Below are 16,503 nucleotides of genomic sequence, written 5' to 3'. Positions count from 1 at the left end.
ATGTCAATTAAATGTTGGATGAGGTAACGTTTTGCGAAAAAAAGGAATCAATATAAAATATGTGTTGCAAGTAGTATTAGTAAAGCTTGACTCGTAATTATTTATCGTCAATACATGTTAAAATTCCTACAAAGATAGTTGGATGATACATTTAAAGAGTATTTACATACCTTGTACACAAACTGATACAGTATCTCCACAAAGCTCCAGATCTTCAATTCCGCCAAATATTGCTTTACAAAAATAGAAACCGGTATCATTTTCATCCGCATTTACTATTACGAGCGAAGGGCTACTGACAGTAGATCCCATATATTTTGAGCCATCCATAATTATACGATCTGTTGTATTGTCCAGTGATGTTTTGTGCCAACAAACCGATTTTGAATTCGAACTTCCTGTTAGAATACACTCTAGTGTAAGTGTCGTTCCATAGCTCTCTTTGTACTCCAAACTTACCATGCTTATCTCTACAAATACAAATAACACCTTATAAACGTAGTTTGTATGGGCCGTTTCCTTTATTTTCCTTACGTAGTAAAAATAATAAAAATTCATCTCTGGTCAATTTGACCAAGGCAGTCGTGACTTTATTTTCTTCATCATCATGAAAAAGAAAATGTTATTTTCATGTCTTTACCAAATGAGTGACTCCTGATGACTTTCTGTGTTATTATCTGTCCATTTGATTGTTGTCTCGATGATATGAACAAGGTATATAAATGTCCCTTTCTCAGTAGGTATTCTTTGAAATTAGCATTTGCCAATTGGATAAATGTTGTTACACTCGATTGATAATGTTTGTTTCTGTATCAGCATATACAAATTTTGGTATAATAACGTTACAGGAAAAAAGTTCTACTGCTTATTTTTATTATTTTATTATAATCACAGCATTATAAACAAGATTTCAAACGACTCTATATGTATTGTCGCCGTTATTTACCGGTGAGATAACCGTTTAAGGATATTCGCTATCTGTTTCTAAATAACAAGCGTTTGATATGACTGTTATAAATTTAAAGTATAAAAATAGAGGATCTAAGAAAGTAGTTGAAAATGAATGGTCAGTGTGCTTGTTTTCCAGATAAAAAATATTGAAAATTTGGTGGGAAATGATTATCTCTAGATTTTTCATACACTTAACCAATGTTATATCAAATTGATGAAATAATAGAAAGGGTATTAAAATGGGCAAGATTTGTAAAACGCTCTTCATGGATTAATCCAGAAGATTTCGAAATATGGCAAACATTTTAAAACAAAAGAAGCGAACATTCTTTAAACATCACCGTTGACAGAGTGTTTATACTCATTAGAATAAGTGACTTTCTGCCACTTATAGTTCATACTTTGAATGATGATGTAAGCATCTCTTTTGCTATTTTTGTTGAATTTTAAGTTTTTTTATTTATTTACTGACTTCAGAAAGATGATACATAATTAATTGGAAATACACTGCACAAGTGTATGGCATTAATTTGGCAGTCAACATAATATTTGAATCTGATGCCTTTTGTATAGTGAGCTGTATGCTTTCTGCAAGTAATATATTAATTGGAAGAATTTTCTGAAGGGTTTGTTGGTGGCAAAACTGCAAAACGAAATGTAAATCCCTATCCAACATTTTTTTCAGAGGCTGTTCCATTCTGTCTTCAATTTCTAATAATTGATAATAAATATTCCTTCTGAATATGCATGCTACCGGATTTATAGAGATACACAAAACATGTATAAACTCATTTAAATTCAATAAAATGAAAATCAACTTTTATTTCAATACAAAAATTGATTACTGAAAAAATGTTCTACCTTGCTTTTTCGGCACAGGTTCAAAGTTCAACTGGTTGGATGTATCAATAAGGTTCTGTTATGAATTTGATATTAGTATATCCCTATTTGTAGACTGGGGATTGAAGTCATAAAACTTTACTCAGTGCTCGGAGCACAAAAATCATGACCGAATCATGAAATCAAGTATTTTGATTGGTTGATTCTTGAGTCCGAGTACAGAAATCGTGCTCGAAAGTTTAATGACCGCAAGGCCGGGTATTACCAGGGTTTATGCAAAGTGTCTACCTTAAGTGCTTATGATCATTACAATTTCCTTGTGGAATTTATAAACATTGGAACGTAGTTGCTTCATAATTTCAAAAATGCTGACAGATTGCAGTTCATTACTGTCTCAGATATTAGCAGTTTAAGCTAACTAAAATGGCTGTTTCGGATCTAAAACTGTTCGTTTGAGGTAACTAAAGGGTTTTAATTTTCTGAAATGCAAATGATCATGGAAGTGATCGCTTTTTCGGTGTTTTTTAAATTAATGTAATGACTTTATTTTCAACTTACTAACGCCGTTTGATTACTTATTGACTTACCTTCAATGGTCAGGGAAACGTCGTCTCCTTTTATCTCTTCTCCTACTCCGGCAACAGTTGCAGTACAAAAATAAGAACCGGTATCACTTTGATTTGCATTAACAATCACCAATGATGGGTTTCTGAGATTCGATCCCTTATATTTGGAACCGTCTATGATAATGTTTTCTGTTCTATTTTCTTGTGATGATAATATTCTTTTCTGCCAAAACACAGACGTTGGTGTAGAAATATTTACTAAAGCACACTGTAATATAATTGTTTTTCCGTTCGCCACATAGTACTCTGCGGCTGTCATTCTGATTGCTGCAAACAAATTAAAAAAAAATAGTTTGAAGGCATAGAATGTTAAAATATATGAGGTACAATATAATATGCCAACGAAAAAAAGTAACTTTTTATTTATGAATAGTTTACATGTACTTATTCCACAAGCAAAGGTCAGTGAACGATAAAAACCAATTTCGGCCGTTGAAACCGAATGTCAAAAACATTCGAAAAATGATATTATGAATCTTTTAAATAACAATTTGTCAGTTTATGATTAGATTTCGTTGAGTCATATATTGTTTTTCTTATGTTTCGTATACATTGTTTCAAAGATCCCAGAACCTATTGCAGAATTTTCGATACCTAAACATAGACTTATTAATGTATCGGATTATTATTTACTATATCTGCACCATTGCAATACATGACGTCTTATGTGATACGATACATTCCAATGACATGTCTTCAAGGGAAACAGCGTCGTCTTCTTTTCTTTTCAAACTTACGAAACACGTGTAATTTAGAATATGTGATATAAGTTCAATGCTTCAACTATTAAACTAAGTCTAAATGACAGTGATAAAAGCCTTATATTTTGTATTCCTCACACATTGTCAATATGATGGAATTTTACGCAAATATTATACAAGTCACAGACTTAGGAACCTGATTTTGATCCACCATTTTCTACATAAGGAAATGCTTTTACCAAGTCAGGAATATGACAGTTGTTTCCCATACGTTTGTTGAGTATGAGGTTTTGATTTTAACAGTTTTTAAGGTATATGTATTATTTGTTTTTGAGTTCTTTACTTTTTTTGGGGACATTTTACTATGTATTGTCTTTTTTTTGTTGATATACAAACTATTATTAAATTCACCTGGCCAAATTAAATCGTAGAAAGTGTTTATATATTCCTAACTTAGTACATGCATTTTCTTGTAGAAAACGGTGTATTGAACCGGGTTTTATAGCTTGCTGAACCTCTCATCTGAATATAGATAATTCCATATCATTGACTTGCTGTGTATTTTTTTATTTCCTTTTTGCTGGAAGTATAGAGGGAGGGTTGATATTTCAGTACATATGTTTAACATGGTGTGTCTGCGTTTTTTCCATGTCAAGAGCCTCCGGCCTTTGTTAGTCTTGTTTCTTTAATGTAAGTTAATTTATATGTTTTTTTAATTTAGTTTGACATTCAGTTTCACTGATCTAAGGTTTCTTCATTGTTGAAGGCCGTACGGTGAACTTAATTGTTAATGTATGGGTCATTTGGTTTCTTGTTGAGAGTTGTCTCATTGACAAGCATACCACATCTCCTTTTATATAGTACACATTTGTGTTTCTGGGCCAGCTGTAGGTGATTTCAAGGTGCCGTATTTTCATGCTGTTTTGAAGACTTATGGGTGGTCTTGGGCTGTGTTCTGCTTTTTTGTAGTGTTATTGTCTCTTTGATATTTTCTCCATTTTCATTCTCAATTTTATTTTGATAAATGTCAAACCTCTTAGGTTTTCGAAAGTGTATGTTATACAGATGTTTTTTTGTGTTATTTAAAAATTAAGGCCAATGTGTCTTTCATACACAAATTGAAATCAAATTTTAGATAAGTTGATGTGACCAGACATATAGATCTCACTCTATCAAGACATGTCATACGAAAAGGCAAGATATAACCATGTGCAGGACTGATGTTTTCACATTGCACGATACACATTGTGAATATCGACGTTTATTTTTAATTGTCTAACTGCTAAAGCATTGCCTCCTTAAACATATTTGAAGATGAGTTTTTCCGGCCTTTGAATTAGTTTTGGGAATCAGGAATTTTAAAGCACATGGATGATCGATAAGTTAAAAGGTCTTTTGTGGGGTTCCCCCTTTTAAATAATTGTTTAATCATTGATTTAAATGGAAAGGGACATTGTAAGTATAGAAGTGAAATATTGTCATACCAAACTTATAGGTAGACTGTAGATAATGTAGGTAGCACAGTCGAAATACTCTTAATAAAGCTGTAGTTTTCGTAACCTTATATGGTTGGTTTCTTGTAAACCATTTTTGAGCTATATATCTTTAACGTACATTACAATGTTTCAGAAAATAATTTAATCAAATGTATCGGTCAACCTGTACTCTGTTAATTAAGATGATGTGAATCAAACAGTTATTGGCATAATCTTAGGTTTTCAGGCAAGTTGACTTCAGTCAAGATTCATTGTCTAATATATACCAGCAATACTTGTTTACTTTCCTGAAGAACAAAAGTATTATTTTTCAAATTTTATAACATACCTTGTACACAAACCGATACGGTTTCTCCCCTTAACTCTTCATTTTCATTAATTGTTGCAGTGCAAAAATAGGAACCAGTATTATTCTCCTTTGCATTTACTATTACAAGTGACGGGTTACTGATCTTTGATCCCATATATTTTACGCCATCAACGCAAATATCTTCCGTTGAGTTGTCCACTGGTGTTCTCTGCCAGGAAACCGATTTAACATTAGGATTTCCAATTAAATCACACTGTAGTGTAATACTTCTTCCATAGCCCACTGTGAATTCCAAAGCTGCCATTTTTAACGCTGCAATACATATAATGTATTTTTTATAATTAACCAATACTAAAAAGGTATGGACACCTTAACAAATGGTTTGCAAATTAAATAACACTAGAACACACCCGCGAAATCGCGGGCATTCAGAGCGTAGTTGAAAGTATGTAAAGTGTTGTTGGAAGAATTATGTAAAAAAATTTCAGCAAAAGTATCATAAGTCAAAGGTTATTGGGGACAGGAAAATGTGTTTTTTTTTTTATCCCTCCTCCTTTATTTCCAAAATTCCCAATTTTGGTTTTCTATCAATTTCAATATGAACATAATACATTGAGTATGTTCTGAACATTTAAGTAAGGAGCCTGTAATTCAGTGGTTGTCGTTTGTTTATGTGTTACATATTTGTTTTCGTTCATTTTTTGTACATGAATAAGGCCGCTAGTTTTCTGGTTTGGATTGTGTTACCTTGTCAGTTCGGGGCCTTTTAAAGCTGAGTATGCGGTATGGGCTTTGCTCGTTGTTGAAGGTCGTACGTTGACCTATAGTTGTTAATTTCTGTGTCATTTTGATCTCTTGTGGAGAGTTGTCTCAACATGGCTATCATACCACATCTTCTTTTTTGTAATCAATGAATTTTGTAAAAGATTTAATAACTGGAGAATTTCAGAAAAGGTATCAAAAGTTCACTTGAATAATTTTAGGGCTTATCTGTATATTATGAACATTCATTACTATATAAATATAGTGTATTTACTTTCAATTTTAAGTTTACTAATCGATCCATGGTGGTCATTGATGTAGTATACAGACCCTCTCTATTTAATAAACTATGTGACCGCCGTGGATACCATGGTGGTCATTGATATAGTATACAGACCCTCTCTATTTAATAAACTATGTGACCGCCGTGGATAGTAAACTTGAAAATGATAGCAGATAGAATTCTTAAAATACAGTATACAGAAAAACGCAAACCGGAAGTCTAATCAGACTTAAAATTTCGTCCAATGACGGGACAATATCCGGATGCCTTTTTCTCGTTTTTCTCCCAAAATAACTAAATCTGAATAATCATATGAATGGATGACAAATGCGACTATGCACTGTACCCATAGGACACAGAGGCGTGTTGATTAATTTGTTGTGGAAAGAAAAGAAGCGACACCAAAAATGAGGTCTTCTCGTTTAATAGTATAGATGTATATACGACAATTAAAGGTCAGAAACCTTGTACATGTAAATGATAATCATTTTTCTGTACTTTCATTTCAAAATTGGTTTATAATCAAATACTATACTGGTACGTGTTATACTACCCGTTATTGTGTTATTATTCTATGACAATTGTTTTATTCTAGTCTTTCATTTTTCTAATGTGTTTTGTCTATTCTATATGTGTGTTTCGTAGCTATGTTCTTTTAAACATCCCGTTTTTGTGTTTTTGTGCTCTTTTTTTAACGCAGCGACATTAAGGTGATTTTCCCGCAAAACCGAATAAAAAATAGTGCAGGAGTTATTTCCCCTATCTGGATCAAAATGTTTAATGGCGGGCGACTTTTGACGCAATCTCCGGCGCAGAGATCACATATCCGTTCCGTTCAATACTTTGTAACACTACACTCAATATGACTTATTAAATGAAACCTCCTTTTAATGTACATTTTATGCATATTAAAAAGCAAATTCAAATGAAACATAATTTTAAATATAAATAAAACTAAGTCACATACTTAAGTGAATATACTTGTATGGTTTGTTATAAAAAGGTCCATGTAAATATGCCTTGCATGACATTTCTATTGTTTATTGTTTATTTATATGTGCTGTACATATGTTGGAAATTTTGTTTTATCATTTTAAAAAATTTTAAGTTAAGGGAAAACTCCATATATATTTGGAGGTGCTCCTAATTAAAGGAGGCTTATACCAAGAAGAAGAAGAAGCAGACACAGTACTAAATGTAGCAATAGGTAAGCTACGCGTATCGCATAAATGATGAACTATATCTCATATGGTGTCTTTTTTCATATTATAATGTATTTTCACACAAAATAATGGAAATAATTTGAGTGAAAGCTGTATTTATCAAAAGAAAGATTGCAAGCGGAGTTTAAGCTCCGCCCACTTTTTACCTTATTTGGAAATTCAATGTAGTCGTGAAGCTTGCAGTTTGCAAGTCTGTTAATTGAAGATAATTGAAGCAGCCGTGCACTTGTCAGTTGAGATTAAAACGACCTGGTTGAAGAAACTGATGAGAACAAATGGAAAATTTATTCAATATGATCCATTTTCAGGGCAAAACATGATTTAAAAGGATAATCATGGTGTAATTTATCGCTTTCAGGTATTATAATCTAGAGATATACTAAAATTATGCAGACTGGCTTGTGCATCGGGTAGATCAGATATAACCACGTGTTGCAATATTTAATTTCAACCATAGCCAGTATCTATCACAGGGGTTCTTCTTCACAGGTGTTTGTTAATCCTATGGTCGGTCCACACAAATTATGAACGTTCATCTTGTGTCAGATAATTTAGGAAAATGAAGAAATAAAATAAAAAACATGTGCCTGTGCCTCTTATCGCCTTTTTAATAATAATATGCATTAACATACATGTATTTCAATTGCATGATGCCACAGGGGCGGATCCAGCCATTTTATAAAGGACGGGTTCCCGGCCAACCCAGGACAAAGGGGGGTTCCAACCCTTGGATCCGCCAATGTGCTAGTCCAAATAATTATGACGTCTTGAAAGGCTAATATAATTTTTTTCTTTGACGCCTTACTTTTTGGACTACCAATGTGCCATCAGTTATGTAAACATTGTACTTATTTACATCATGCCATTCGTCCAAAGTAAAAAAATTATTCCTGCAGGACACATCAAATAAAAAAACTTATTTACCGGGGCTAATTATTCTTCATCAAAACTACTCCAAATGAATATGACGTGTTGAAAGGCTATTATATTTTTTTATTTCGAAGTAAGGTGTCAAAGAAAAAAAAGAAAATAGCCTTTCAAGATCGAAAGTAATTAAGGTGTCAAAGAAAAAAAATAAACTAGCATTTCAAGACGTCATAATTATTTGGACATCAAAACCACCTTTAAATAATTATTTCAATTCATCATCCCTAACAAACATTTTTGTGTTGGTCTGTAATTGGTAATAGTCCAAATAATTAAGACGTCTGGCAAGACTATTTTTATTTTTTATCTGACACAGCCAGTAGGAAGCTTAAGGCGTCCAAGAAAAAAAAATTAGATAGCCTTGCCAGACATCATAATTATTTGGACTAGGTCTGTAATTTAGCAGTTCATGTTCAGATGTAATTGTAACCTCTTACAAGGCTACATGAAGCTATTTCATTTTTCGCAGGAAGGCTCAAAGCTAAAATAAAATAGCCTTGCAAGATGTCTTAATTTTTTAGACTAAGAATAGACCATTTGCTATTATTATTGTGTGCAATATAGATAAAGACTGAGAAAGCATTGTCCACTTGAATGTTTCGTACATGTAATGTGGGGCTGTATCTTGTAATTATTTGGAATAGAGGGAAGAACATTTTACACCAGAGTTGAATTTCTACAGTCTTACTCTAATGTTATTGCATGTATTTCTTCTTTCAATTTTTTTGCTGCAATTCCTTTCTAATAATGGATTTTGCCATTCATAGTATGAAAGTTATTATTACATGTATAAGGCAAACACAATATTTGTCTGTTTAAGGTTACATACATCAAATAAATAGGGTAGGTAGGTCGGTATTTCCATTTTATTTTATTTTTTCATTTTAATTTTTTGGCATGATTTTAGAGTTATGTGGTTTTATCTTGACATGGGCCGAGTTCACCTGTATTTTTAAAGATTGAATTATTTCCCTTTGTTATTGGTTGGAAAAAATGGTGGCGAAGTGTTTATTTCATCACACGAGTTGCGAAATTTCCTTAAAACAGCTGCTATATTTATGATTGTGAACATTAGGATGTATCAGGCAATTGACTTATATTATTGGCAACGCTACAAAAATGTAAATGCACTTTTGACTCTAGTTCAGTTTATTTTTCACTTTACGACGGAAATAAAATGACTATTTAAAGGATCGGTGCTCAAAAATAGGGTAGGTCAGGTAACCGTAAACAGACATATATTTTTTTGGCCTAATTAGGAAAGACTAAAAGAAGCAATAATCTGAGGCTTGTTAATATGTACTTTGCTCATCACGACTGCCTACTTTGACATATTATTTTTTTATATATATACAAAAAATGTATATATAATAATTATTATCAGTATTAAAATTGAATAGTCACTGCATGCATTTTCCCTCTAAAAAATAGAGTACATGTATGACATCAAATATCTGAACTGTGTCCCTGTTCAGTGTTGGTTGGAATTAAATCCATTACTCAAAGCTAAATCCCCAGTAAACAGAATCGAACTATAATGGTATTTGTAAAATTTTATTTGTGAAACCACATGACCAAGAGGCAGAAAAAAGCCCCACTTGTAATAAAGCTGTGTATTCTGTTACAACAGACAACTGTGTGCAAGCATGAAAGTATGCAAATCATCATTTTTTAAACTAAACAGCTGTTTAGAAACGGTCAAACCGATAGATGAGAGGGAGGGTCTCATATTCTTATTGCTGTGAATGTAAGTCTACCTCAATCTACTGATGATACAAAAAATAACACATACATGTACAAGTGTTTTTCATGACACTTAGCTGATATTGTAACATAAGCTCCCTTATGCTCATGATTTTTATTTATTTTAGATTTACTTATTCTAGTTGTCAGGATTTTATCTTTTTATATACCAAAACTTTTAATCTTTTAAAAAGTGCGGGTACAATTGCAAATGTATACTGTTTCTATTTCTATCTATCTATACATCTTTAAAACAGCCAGATTTTTGGATAGAGAGTCAGGGACGGATCCAGCCATTTTAAAAAGGGGGGGGTTCCAACTGTATGTCCCCATTCAAATGCATTGATCGGCCAAAAAAACGGGGGGTTCCAACCCCTGGAACAGACACCCCCCCCCCTTGGATTCGCCAATGAGAGTTGTCTCATTGGCACTCATACATTTTGTACCTATACATCTATATCTAGACAGACTGACTATATTAAAGTCAGTCTGTCTGTCTGTTCCATGAATTTTTTTCGTCCATCTTTCTCAGGAAAATAACAAGGATTTCTAAAATTTGCTTTCAGGGTTTATATGAATCAGCAATACCTTGTGATGCTTTTTCATATACATCATTCAACAACTTCCTGTGTACCTTAAAATTCTTAAAGTTTATGGGGGTATCATAAGCAATCAGTAGCTCACAGATTCACTTGTTTGTTTCAGATTATTTTATATATTTTTTGTTGGGGGAGGGAGCTGACTATTTTGAGCAGTGCTCTCAGCACTTCTATTTAATCATAAAAGTTACATTAAGACGAGCAAACATTAGCAACATGCGTATCATGGGTTTATTTAATTTGCATTATAAACAAACTTGTGTGGCAAAAGTAATTTCTTTATTTTAAAAAATATATGATTCATTATCATGATGATTATACACATGATACACAGATACATGTTACATGTATACACAGGTTCATACTATTTTTGTATATATAGCTCTGTAACAGTTTCTGTACTTCATTTGTTTGTACTTATACATCTTTGGATTTAAATGTAGGCTTTGATGAGTGTTCCTGACATGCCTGATGAAGGTAAATCCAGAAAAGCACTTTGGACGCATGAAATTATTAAACGTGTTGTTATCAATTTTTCATGCTCCTTATTTTAAAACTAAAGTATATTATTACAATCTTTTTCTTTTAGGTCGCCTGAGAATTACAGGACTAAGGTTACAGTATGCCATTCAAGCTTTGGTGATATATAAAGTAATGGTTTGAATTTGGGATCTTTATTATAGACAGGTAAATTGTTTATCCTGCAATTATCTAACTATTGTACAATGAGACCACTCTCCTCAAGAGTCCAAGTGAAAGAGAAATTAAAAACTATAGGTCACCATTTAGGCATTATGGCCTTCAACAATGAGAAAAACACATAAAAGGCCCAAAATCATAAATGTTAATAAACATGTTGAAGGAGAAAACTAATGGCCTAATTTATGTGGGAAAAAAATGAATGAACAAACAAACAAACAACAAGTGCTTAATTACAGACACAAACATACAGAATGTGGCGGGGTTTAAGTTGATTGTTTAATAACGGTTAAATATGTTAGCAAGCCAGGCTTTTCTTCCTGTTCTCATAATACATGTACATGCAAATAAATTTCTGTTTTCTTACATCGTGAGAAGATTGTATGATGTAAATTTAGAACTTTATACATGTGAAATGGCAATGATTTTAAAAGGCAACTTTGGATACATTTTTTTATAAGAACTGACATTCTGAAATCTATACATCATGTACATGCATGACAAATAAGTAACTGTACAAGTATGTAGATATATTCTGAAATAGCACAATTTTCCATTCTTCAAGAATTGCAATACAATAATTAATGTACCCAATATAAATCATGATAATTTCTTAATTAAAAATGAAGTGTCTGTACCAGCAATAATATTTATAAACACAGACATGACAGATACACCTATAACATGTATAATAATATACTGAACTTGCAAGCTAAAATTTCTTTTGGATTACTGATATTGATCATGTTGATATTGAAGTATTCCTGTCATTGTTCACATTTGGAAAAGGAGATATAAATACATAAATTTAAATATTTATTACATAGTGCTCTTTTTTAAAATGTGTGAAAATTTAATTTTTGTTCAAATGTTGAATGAAGACATTTATATACTACAGGTAAAAAAGGATGGGAATTATTTTGTTAGCATTTTAATTGTACCTTTTTGAAGAAGTATGTTTGCACTAACTTTTGATTACTTTTTTCATTTTGAAAATTTCATTTGATACATGTATATACATTTGTACATTGTACATGTATTATATTTGGATTTTTATATTTCAGGGATAAAGACCTTAGACCTGCAGTCAGACACCAGTTAAAAGTTACTTATTATATAACTCATGATCATCATGGCCATTATCATGATATCATGATTATGGAAGATCTGATTAAAATTTGTTTAGAAAGCTACCAAATATGTCCGTGAAAAATAGAAAAAAGACAGCAATTCTACATAATGTACCGTACTAAGCAGAAGCATTGAATGTTTCAAGACCAAATGAATTGGAATTTAGTGTTTTGATGCTGAAAAACGAGGAATATTAATTTTCATCATTAAAGAAGTTAATTATTGAATTGAAGATTTTTTTACCTCAGTTAAAATGAATTTCAAATATACATGATATCAGCAGTTCGGAGATTTGTGAATATTCTTAGAATAGGAGCTTCAAAAAGGATTTCAGTTAAAAAATTGTATTTCATGGATGTAAAAAATGTAATTTGTTGTCTCTTTCATGAAATATATGAAAAAATCTGCAATATCTAACCAAGACGAGTGAGAGATCTACAAATAGACATGCTATTCAGTTGAATTGTAAACATGGTAAAGAGGAATTTTGAAATATTCATTTATAAGACTTATATGAGTGTTTTGTTATTTTTATGGCGATTACAGGCAATTCAATATAAATATTAATCATACCAGTAAACCTACAGATATGTACATTTTCATGAGATATGTACATGTATGCATGCAAATCACTGATGCACCACTAATGGAGTTGCATGTTCATGTAATAATAAAAGTAAGAATATGACATATGAAACAACTCGCCATCAGGGAACAAATTATAGTCCTATACATTTTGTACATGTACATTTATGTATTGGCCACCAGAGAACAAGAAAATCATATTTTGTCATTATTTATATTTCAATCTCATTTCATAACACACAAACTACAGGTTTACAAAAGGTTCAAAAGCATAATAAAGTGTTTTGATTGCAGTTGTTGGTCATATTGATGTTGGCCTTCAATACTGAGCAAGACCTCTGTACAAGACTACAAGTGTAACAGCCACACAATGTTTGAACCAAAAAAAATGGGTAGTTTTCTTTGTTTGCATTTATATCATGTAGCTGCTATTTTGTACATGTGTACATTTACATACATGTTCATGTGTATCTAACTTTTCTACAGGTACGTACATACATGTATACTTGGGAAATCGGAATTATATTATATTTGTCCTGTCCCCTATATCATGATTCATTCATTTGATTACCACATTACAATGTATACATGTATGGCAATGAGACAGCATTCCCAACACACAGACAGAAATTACTTTCTTCTTATTTTAAATTTACATGTATCATATTTATGTACATAGTACAGACTGTACAGCTAGAATTTGATACAAAAATAAGATGATGTGGTATAATTGCCAATGAAGTTTTGATTAACAATTACAATTAAGTTTTGTTACTTTTGTGATTGGGTCAGGTAAAGATAGGTTATATATACTGGTACATAGAATTTCTTTTATTCTGACAGAAAAGTTGGCTCCAATCTCAGCAATGAAAACACGATTGATCATGTTGATTGTGCTGAATGTCACGTAAGCACTTGCAGCTATTTCTTGGCTGTCCATTTGTATTGGTGGCCACTTTGTACAGTAAACAGGATTTTAATACGAAATTAGCGACCTAAAAAAATAAGTCACTATTTCCAACGTCATGGTAAAAATGTATACTTTTAAAACTTTTGAAAATGTTAGAATAAGTAAAATTTTGCTCCAAATAGCATGAATAGCAATGAATGGGTTGAAAAGGAATATTCTGTCCAACAAAATACAAGAAATACAGGAAATAACAAGGGACATAAAAAAAAGCAAGCCATACAAAATTAACTAGCCTGACAACTGTTGAAAAATCAATCATTTAGAGGCAAAAAAAAATCACCCTGTGTATGCCCCCCCATGAAAATAAATTCAAAAAGACCTCCAAATCATGATTAACAAATTGATACCAGTCACTTAACAGCAGATATTCAACAAGTAAAATTTGAATATTTTTATGCAGGTAGGTTATTTTATTTAAATTTTAAAATTGACAATGACACACCGATCAAACAAAAAAATGAATTTCTGAATTCTTAATGAAAATGCAACTTTTCCCAGTAAAATGTTGATGGTTTACAATACAAAAACACTAGAAGAGACATAGTAGGGTAATCTATTAATTTATATTATGAACATACACTTGTGAAATCGGAGCTATAATACAAACACCCCAGATGGCGAATTTAAACAAAAAAAGGGGGAGGGCTGCGTGCCCCAACACTAATCGACGTTTGGAGTGCTACACATAAACATAATAATGACCTGAATAATTCTGAATTTGTTTCCTTCAAATGATAAAGCAAGCAATAAGGGCATATTTGTTTATTCGCTCAATTATATTATTACATAAAACGCCGGTGAAAACAAAATGTACACACAGTTTTTCCGTCAGCCGATACATGGTCTTTTAAACGCTTTTTTCTTGCATTTCATGGCGATTATGTTACTACACGTTAAATTAATTGAAAAGTGCAGGTACAAGAGCTATACCAACCCACTACATTCTGGTATTGGTAGAAAGGCCACATTTCATATTTTTCAAAAAGTGCTGCTACTAGTTATATAGCGTTCGTGTAAAGGAAATTTTACAACCCGAAGTGCCAAAAAGTCAATAAATCGATAAAATTCTCCATGTTTTATTGTTTTTTATTTACAAAACATCTAATAAAAAACTAGTAACAGCACTTTCGAAGTAAAACAATGTATGCCGATTACAGGGAGACCAAAATCAGGGTGATCCGATATCATCTTCAACCTGCACTTTTGACTTTTTTGGAAATTGTCGTTACTTTCAGTTTGAAGTCACGTGACACTAGTGTATTTATATTTTTCTAAAAATAAAAGTTTGGAATGTAAATCAGAATAGACCCTTTTCCATCCGTTTACTCCTTTGACGTGTATTTTGACTTTAAGACAGAGAAAAATATCTCTGAGTTCAATATGATGTTTCTTGTGTATAAAAATGGGAAATTTCTTGAAATGCCCTTAACATCGCTGCGAATGTTTAAAATTGAGAATAGAAATGGGGAATGTGTCAAAGAGACAACAACCCGACCAATTAAAAAACAACAGCAGAGGGTCACCAACAGGTCTTCAATGTAGCGAGAAATTCCCGCACCCGGAGGCGTCCTTCAACTGGCCCCTAAACAAATATATACTAGCCCAGTGATAATGAACGCCATACTAATTTCCAAATTGTACACAAGAAACTAAAATAAAAATAATACAAGACTAACAAAGGCAAGAGGCTCCTGACTTGGGACAGGCGCAAAAATGCGGCGGGGTTAACATGTTTGTGAGATCTCAACCCTCCCCCTATAATTCTAACCAATGTAGTAAAGTTAACGCATAACAATACGCACGTTAAAATTCAGTTAAAGAGAAATCCGAGTCTGATGTCAGAAGATGTAACCAAAGAAAAAAAAACAAAATGACAATAATACATAAATAACAACAGACTACTAGCAGTTAACTGACATGCCAGCTCCAGACTTCAATTAAACTGACTGAAAGATTATGATTTCATCATATGAACATCAGGCACAATCCTTCCCGTTAGGGGTTTAGTATCATACCATCATAACATATATGAGAAGAACATAACCCGTGTCATGCCAACAACTGTTTTTAGAATAAATGTGTTTAGTTCCGATGCAAAGACCTTATCAGTGACTCAATATTAACGCCAAAATATGCAATCTTTAATGACTTGACAACAGTATCGTAACTATATCCCTTCTTAATAAGTCTATTCTAAGGTTTTGTAAGTTTCTGAGGTGAATACTGACACCTTTGTGCTTTATAAAGAATATTACCATAAAAAATTGGATGTGAAATACCTGAACGTATTAGAAGTCTGCATGTTGAGCTATATTTACGAATGATGTCTTTATACCGATGATAAAATTTAGTAAATGTTTTGACTAGTTTGTGATATCGAAAACCCTGGTGTAATAATTTTTCAGTAATACATAAATTTCTCTCGTTAAAATCTAAAACATTGTTACATACACGAGCGAATCGTACAAGTTGAGATATATAAACACCGTAAGATGGTGACAAGGGAACGTCACCATCTAAAAACGGATAATTAACGATAGGAAATGAAAAATCATCCCTTTTATCATAAATTTTAGTATTCAACTTTCCATTAGTGATATAGATATCAAGATCGAGAAAAGGGCAGTGGTCATTGTAAGTATTAGCTTTATTTAAAG

At 32.1% G+C, this 16,503-nt stretch overlaps 1 protein-coding gene and 1 long non-coding RNA gene across 3 annotated transcripts in view; one reads left to right on the top strand and one right to left on the bottom strand.

Moving 5' to 3' along the window:
- LOC143046514 (immunoglobulin superfamily member 10-like) overlaps positions 1-5,228 on the bottom strand; it is a 42,323-nt gene extending 37,095 nt beyond the window's left edge. Inside the window, exons 1-3 of the mRNA XM_076219668.1 lie at positions 4,943-5,228; positions 2,379-2,684; positions 171-470 (exon numbers count right to left, since the gene is read on the bottom strand). Coding sequence (XP_076075783.1) covers positions 171-470; positions 2,379-2,684; positions 4,943-5,228 — 892 coding nt within the window. The remainder of the gene's footprint in view (positions 1-170; positions 471-2,378; positions 2,685-4,942) is intronic.
- A 2,530-nt stretch (positions 5,229-7,758) lies between these two features.
- On the top strand, positions 7,759-12,803 carry LOC143044624 (uncharacterized). 2 transcript variants are annotated; one of them, XR_012968735.1, is made up of 3 exons: positions 7,759-9,330; positions 11,051-11,148; positions 12,225-12,803. It is a non-coding gene; the product is annotated as an uncharacterized LOC143044624 (long non-coding RNA). The 2 variants fall into 2 exon arrangements; XR_012968736.1 differs by having other exon boundaries at positions 7,763-9,240.
- Positions 12,804-16,503: the final 3,700 nt, after the last annotated feature.

The sequence above is a fragment of the Mytilus galloprovincialis genome, chromosome 9, assembly GCF_965363235.1.
Source record: "Mytilus galloprovincialis chromosome 9, xbMytGall1.hap1.1, whole genome shotgun sequence".
In the NCBI taxonomy this organism is placed as follows: Eukaryota; Metazoa; Mollusca; class Bivalvia; order Mytilida; family Mytilidae; genus Mytilus; species Mytilus galloprovincialis.
Note: the sequence above shows the minus strand (reverse complement) of the source record. Positions and strands in the feature narration are given on the sequence as shown.